This window comes from Malurus melanocephalus, unplaced genomic scaffold (assembly GCF_030028575.1).
Source record: "Malurus melanocephalus ecotype Western Australia unplaced genomic scaffold, MMel_1.1 scaffold_99, whole genome shotgun sequence".
Classification (NCBI taxonomy): Eukaryota; Metazoa; Chordata; class Aves; order Passeriformes; family Maluridae; genus Malurus; species Malurus melanocephalus.
This window is the reverse complement of record NW_026623331.1, coordinates 1984643-1992169: the sequence shown is the minus strand read 5'-3', so window position 1 is coordinate 1992169 and position 7527 is coordinate 1984643. Positions and strand designations below refer to the sequence as shown.

At 37.1% G+C, this 7527-nt stretch overlaps 1 protein-coding gene across 1 annotated transcript in view; it reads right to left on the bottom strand.

The window, feature by feature from the left end:
* Window positions 1-2863: 2863 nt before the first annotated feature.
* CEP192 (centrosomal protein 192) overlaps window positions 2864-7527 on the bottom strand; it is a 70880-nt gene continuing 66216 nt past the window's right edge. The window contains exon 55 of the mRNA XM_057368969.1: window positions 2864-3316. Within this exon, the coding sequence (XP_057224952.1) occupies window positions 3178-3316 (139 nt within the window). The 3' untranslated portion in view covers window positions 2864-3177. The remainder of the gene's footprint in view (window positions 3317-7527) is intronic.

Genomic DNA, 7527 nt, shown 5'->3' with positions numbered 1-7527 from the left:
TTAAAATATAAATAAAGCAATCATGGGGAAAGGAAGCAGTCTCATTTTGTGAAGTAGGAATGGAACCACTTTGAAGTGATTGAAAAGAAAGTCGTTATTAGAAGTGGAACAAGCACAGTGGGCTGCAAATGGATGCCAAAATAATTAACATCACCTGCAAATCAGGACTCCCTTGGATAATGAGGACAGGTCATTTGCTCATACTCAGATGTGTTTCACTTGTACATATATTTACACATTTATGCATACAAGCATACCAGAGTATCCACAGCAGTACATTCTGCATCCTTTTGCTCCCTTACATCCCATCCAGGTGGAAACATAGGAGAAAATGCATAACCATTCCTCCCATCTTCTCATGTCAAGAACTCAAGAAAAGCCCACACCAGAAGGCTGAACAGTCACAGACAGCAGGACTACCACAGGAACAGAACACAAAGACAATTCTAAACTTACACCAAATATTTAATTATCCAAACACAGGCCTTTTTTTTCCAGCTTTGCAACAGATTTCCAGTCGTGCTTCTAAAACTGAACAGACACTGGCTTTTGTACACTAAGGTCTTTCTCAAAGGAAGCAGCCAAGCCTGTTGAGGTAAGGCAGCTGACAGAAGATTCCCTCTATTCCAACTCTGCATTCAGAAGTACACATGCATCAYRTCAATTAAGGAAACATGCAATATCYGGCAGAAAGAGGGCAAAAGGAACATGGTCACAGTGTCTCACGGACAGGAGCCCACATGTTGGGGAGAGTAGGGAGGTAACAAGGCTTCTCATCTCTGGTTTGATTTCTTTTAATAAATCTTCCCTTTCTGGTTTTCAGAGAAAAAAAAACAGCAGCTTTAGTATAGTTCTACTTAACACTGATGACATATACCAAAGCCATTGCTGTGTGTAATTCAAGATTTTCCTCCCATTTTTTTTTTCGTATTTCAGTTGTTTGAAAATGCTGCTGAACAACCAACCTCTTACTAAAACAAATTTCCCTCACRCTCCTACAAACCTGAAGAAAGCAATAATGTACATATGATAGGACTGAACAATGCTGCCCAAGAGCTACATTTCTAGATTAAAGCAACTTTGGCCATATAACTCCATGCTACAAAAATAAAATCACAGACAGAGCCAAAGGCTACAATATACATATAGGGAAAGTAATGGTGATGACTGAAAAAAGGGAAACTTTGCACCCATTTTTTTAAAAGGCAGGAAGGAGGACCCCAGGAACTACTGACCATCAGCCTCACATCTGTGCCTAGGAAGAKCATGGAACAGCTCCTCCCAGAAGCTGTGTTAAAGCACATGGAGGACAGGGAGGMGACTTGAGACAGGCAGCACCCTGCACCAAAGGGAAATCCTGTCTGACCAACCTGATGGCCTTCTATTATGGAGCAAATACATCAGTGAACAAGCAAATGACAAATGTCATTTATCTGGACTCTTTGACACAGTCCTCCACATCCTTCTCTCTAAATTGGAGAYAGATGGATTTGATGGGTGGACTGTTAGGTGGGTAAAAAATTGGTTGGATGGTCACAGGCCACAGTTGTCAATGGCTCAAAGTCCCAGTGGGCACCAGTAACACACTGGTGTCCCTTAAAGATCTGTACTGGGACCAGTGTTATTTATTAKCTTCATTAATGACACAGAAGGGATCAAGTGCACCSTCAGCAAGTTTGCAGATGGCWCCAAGCTGACACAACAGTGTGTGCAGTTGACAMAACAGAAGGATGGGATGGCATCCAGAGGAACCYGGACAAGCTCRAGAAGTGGGCCCATGGRAATCTCATGAGGTTTAACAAGTGCAATGGGCTGTATATGGGTGGGTTGGGGCAAYCCCCAGTATCATTCATYGSAATGAACAGATCAAGAGCAGCCCTGATGAGGACAGTTTGGGGGTGCTGGTGGGTGAGAAGCTGRTCATGAGCTGGCAATGTGCACTTGGAGCCCAGAAAGCCAACCATATCCTGGGGACAGGTTGCCCAGAGCAGTAGAAGATGTCCTATCCATGGAAACAAAATCTCAGGTCAGATTAGATTGGGCACTGAACAACCTGGTCTACTTGAAGTTGTTCCTGTCCATGGCAGGGGTGGTACACAACCTGTCCTTTAAAGGTCCCTTCCAACCCAAGCTATTCTGAGATTCTATGACATGGTAACAATGGGTAAGGTGATGGTGGAACTACTGTTCAATGATTCCTACAATATAAGAACTGGAGAGTACCCARCTAAATTAGAAACAATCCAGTTTATCACAGAAAAAACAAATTTTGCTAAAAGAGTATACAGTGAACATTTAGAGCTTGCTGCAAAATGGAGCTGTAGAAACAAGGTGTCAAAAGGGTTAAAAAATGTAAACAGGTAAATAAACAAACAGGCCAATAAATGGAAAAAAAGGCCTAAGATTGTACCTCCCATCCTTGTTCATCTGGGAGCAGGTGTTGAAGAAATGGATTTGAACCAGTGAGCAGCCAGGCTGATGTCATCTCTCAAAGTAACGTTTGTGTGACTTTCAGAGCAGAATATTGGGTAAGACGCATCGTTCTGGGCAGCTGAAGGCACTACTGCTCATGTTTAAATTTACATTGTTTTCACATTGTTAGAGTTAAAARTAATGCTTATGCCTGCCACTGAACTGTGTAAAAAGGAGGGGGCTGATTATCAGATCTTAGCGTTACCTCATGGAAATGAGATATTAACAGGTCAGCTTCTGGACTGCAATGCCTCCCCCTGTTCCCTCAAAACCCCCAAAATTTAAGCATTGTTCCCTTAACTACAGCAAAGAATCCTTTAACACAGACAGAAATCAGGTRGAATCAACTGTTTACACATAGATTTTATTTCTGTATTTACAATGCTTAAAATARAATATACCAATATCTAGCTATTTCMAATAAATGCAAAAATAGAAAACTTCCATTTTCATCAAAAGTGCAGAAACATAAATTAGAAAATTATAACTTTAAAACATACAATGTTATTTCTCAAGGTTTTTACTATCAAAACAGATTTGTAAAACAAGCACCATAATTTATCTTACAGAAGACTTTTCATCAAAGCAGCATCACAGGGCAAAACAAGTAGGACATTAGTATGGAAATGTAGTAGAAAATCTTTAAATATTTTGAATGGTATGAACTGCTATAAATCCTTATAAAYGGTAACAAAATTGTTCTGACTACTTTTTTGCAATAGCTTTACCACATAGCCGAATATTAATTGGGCCATATTTGACTGTCAGCACAATGAACACATCTTCAAACATTCCTTCTGACTGTGGCTTGAACTGGACTGGCACATTGATGTAATGATGGGATCTGAAAAGGCAATTATGGGCATAATCATTAATAAACAAGCAAATACTATGAGATAGACAAATCCTTAGTTTGTATTTTCACCAAAATGGCATATTGAATGTGCACTGGATCGTCAAGTTTATTTTCATAGATTTAATTATCTATTTTTCTTCTGAAGGACATTGACCATAAAGTTCCATTTTTTCCTTCTGATTATATGAAGTAATATGATACTTTATTGCTGTTAGTTTACCTTGATAAGTTTGGTCTGCCTCTTGGCAATATTGACAATGGATAAACTACATTTCTTCCCTTCAAACATCACACAAGTACACKAAAATTTCCAACTCTTTTGAAATTCAGGCATTTGTAGCTACTGAAGYAATTTCCATTCCTTCTAATTGCCTCCACTCAATAAATATTTTGCAGAATTACTGCAAATCAGTATGTCCATCCTTAAACAAGATTTTAGAAATTTTACACCRGATTAGGTTACATAACTCCTCTTCTATTTGGATTACATAAAATCATACCAAATGTGTTGCATGGCTGTGTTAATTGTCAAAAGCCTGGACTGAATTATTTAAAAATATAAAYTGTACAAGCAATAGCTGAAAATTTTGAGTGGCAGTCTATTCCATGGCATCCAATAGAAATACCCAGCACTGAGACAGGTAGCAGTAACAGGCATATACTGAAATAAGGAATTATGAACAGCATCACTTGGTAGGAAAATATAGGTTTGTTAGCTTTTAATGTAGCTTAAATTTTCCCTATTTAACATTWTAGAATGTTAAGGATAATGTATAACATTACCCAAAGTCCTCTGGAAAGTGCTTTTTTCCCCTACTTTTTCTCACTGTGTTCCTACCTTTATACACTCATTTTCTTTACACTTATCCAACCTATCACAATCAGTCTGTGCTTTTACCCTTCTACTCTACCCCTCACCTACATTTGAAAATCACAATACTTGCTCTACATATGATTCTCATTTGCTACTATCATCCTTATTGCTGAAGTAGTCACACTAGCAATTTTTAACAACATCCTGGTCAATCAAATAAGAGTACATACACTCAGAATAAAGACTGGACTGGTACTGTATTTTTTTAACCAGGTTAACACAAAAATAAAGTACTAATTATACCACAGCAAACTGCAGTCAACAGTGCATCAAAGGAATACAACCAAATCAGTTTCAGTCTTGTCCATGGTCAAGTGTTGTACAACAAATCCAGCAGTGCTTGTTTTTTTAACCATCTATGATATACTCACTGAAGATATTTACTCAGCATATTTTTTAAAAAATCCATTTTTTTAAAGTGAAGAACCTCAGCATGACTGTTTAATCTGTAACATGCATTATGTTACAAAACAWAAATTTTAGTAGGAATAGAGTCTGAAGCTGCATATAACTAGGACACCTGAGAATTTAAGGAAGTAAAAGTAAATTCAGTAGAAAGCCAAAAGAGATACAGAAGTCTGTATCATCTCCAAAATAATATATGCATATATGCTTCCTGACATATTACATAACACTTACTAAAAAAGAACAATATGATCATACTCAAATTTACACTACATCAAAAACTTAACAGTRAGTTATGTATTGCTCTTTCAAAGTGATGGCCACATCCGGCTGTCAAATATTAACTTCCAGAATATGCACCACATCACCTCAGTGGTACTGAGGCAGAGCAGTTTCTTAGCATATGACAACTACATTAAATTCCACTTGATCTCTAAATTCAGGTATCCATTTGTTGGGTGCTAAATACACTGTTGTTCCTCCCTAAAAGCAGACTAAGTCAGACATTACTTCYGTTTTGTAGCAGTCAGTTGATCGCTCACAATTGAGATAAGATTCATCACACTTGCCTCCTAAYCCAAAGGGGAATATACTATTTTCATTTTCTCAGCTAACRAAACTGGAAAGTTTAGACTCCAKATATAACAGCTCTTTGGGCTAYTCCATRACATAAATCTTCTCAGAAATGAAGCAACCTGTAAGATTTTTCCCAAGTACAATAATCAGAAACTAGTCAAGAAGGATAGTGTCAGGACAAGTAGAATTCTGCTGCAATTAACTCTTTTTCTATTAAAAAACCCTTTTATTTCAAACTTTCCACTATAYCTGCACCTCAGTCACTGAATAGTGTATGGTCTTTAGAGGTTTTTGCAGCAGTTTCAAGTGGTATTTCTGAAAAGTAAGGCACATCAGGATTAGAAAAACTAATCCTCTTGTCCTCAAAACACAACACTGCAATAGGCAAGTTGAAAAAGAAGAATAYGGGCAATAAGTGCTATTTAAGCCATAATAAGCAGATGGTTCATCAATGAACAGTGACCACTGGCTTCTGAAAGCAACAATGTTGGGACATTTTTGTTTTAAAACTTTATTTAAGTGCGCATACCAACGTTTGTCCTTCCAGAAACAGAAATTTGYCTTTTTGTTTTTAAAATGGTTAATTCGTATGTTTGTATCACTTAAGAACCATATTGTTAAAAATATTCTCTTTGCAGTAAAAAAAAAAATTCTACTCTGTCAACAAATAGAACTCTTTTGGGTGTAAGTTGCAGATAAAATTCCACAGTAGAGCTATGTACCGGTACTTGGGATGGCATAACAAATTGAAGAACTGGCAAAGCCACKATACCAAATTGTGATGGTCAGACTCTTGATATTAGATGAAAACTTTCCCTTTCTTTAYCCAGATTTTAAACTTGATTATACAGGATTGCTTTCAAATTTGGTATCTAAATTAAGCRCATGAAATAGATCAGGTTTACTACATTACATTTCTTTGGTAAAAAACATTCAAGTAGGTAGTACTTTCTATTCTTACACTCTCTTTTACAGACTAATATTCCACATTTCAGCATAGAGTCTTTTCATCCAATTAGTTTTGAACATTACTTCCTAAGATGGCCTAGTTTAGAAAGAAATGCTTAACAGTGGCTTTGTTGATATCCTCCTTGATGCTATTGTCAAATAAAAGCCATTTAAAACATTTTTAACACTTTTTTAAAAGCATCTATCCAAGTCAAGTAAATCTTCTGTGCTTTATGCTCATAAATGGGAGAGCACTATGGCTCCTGAGAAATTACTTTTTAAAAACATAAGAAAAGCTAGTATTTACAAACAAAGGAAAAACTGCCAAAGTTACTAGGAAAAATAAAGTAGACTGACTTTTAAACTTGTTTGGTCTACTTTAGATAAATGCAGATTTCATAATTCATAACCTCTTATAGAAAATATTCATAAAAGCTTTTACAGCATTGCTCAAAAATATTTTTGAAATATCCAAGTGTCTTCCAATGACGTCACGCATTTTTTTTTGCTAAGAATGACAAAATCAAGTCACCCTGTACTGCTGTACAGCCAGACACATGTAGCTAGTTGTCTTYATTTGGATAGATTTTATCCTGGTCACTACCCCCATAAAAACCCTCCTGWGCCATCTCATGTGAAATATTTAATAAAAAGATGACAGTTAATTTGAAGCACTAACATGTGCCTAAGTGGAGTTACAGCACTTGGCACTGAAAAGTGGCCTTAAAAATACCTTGAATACTTCTGGCTAACACCACCACAGCCATGTCTTGTGATAAATGTGGAGCAAATTAGGGGGCAGAATATCTAACTCTATTTACCATTTGCTCACAATTTCTGCTCTCCATATCCTCAGTTTCCCTGTGCTTAAAATGGGAACCTGTTTTAACCACTGAGAATGTATGCTGTACCACTTGTAATGAAATGGTTGCATTTCTGCTTCCTGACAATCCCACAGTGGCAGATAAGCACGTGAGATGCTGTATTTCTTGAAGAGATGACTAATACTACTGTCACATACTTATAACAAACTCCACAGATGACTGCGTTTATTTTCAGTGATTGTTATCACCAACTTAAAAATTTCTTTTATGCAGTCAAAATGCTGAAATACTTGGTATGACCAGACAATTCCACTGGCTGCTCAGACCTGGTRTTTGCAGAGAATCTTTGATGCAGCTCTGCAGGTTTGTCAAATTAGGAGCATGATGAAGGCAATTTGCTTGGTCTGTTGTGCAGAAAGTATAAATGGAAGGAATGACTTGATTGTGCACAGCATGCCAAATGGTTACATGAAGCATTAGKCTTAACATTAAAAGCAGCAGCACTGTTAGAAACAATTTGCAGGGAAGAAATTGGCAGATGCAGAAATAACTGTGTGGGCTCATTCTGCTTC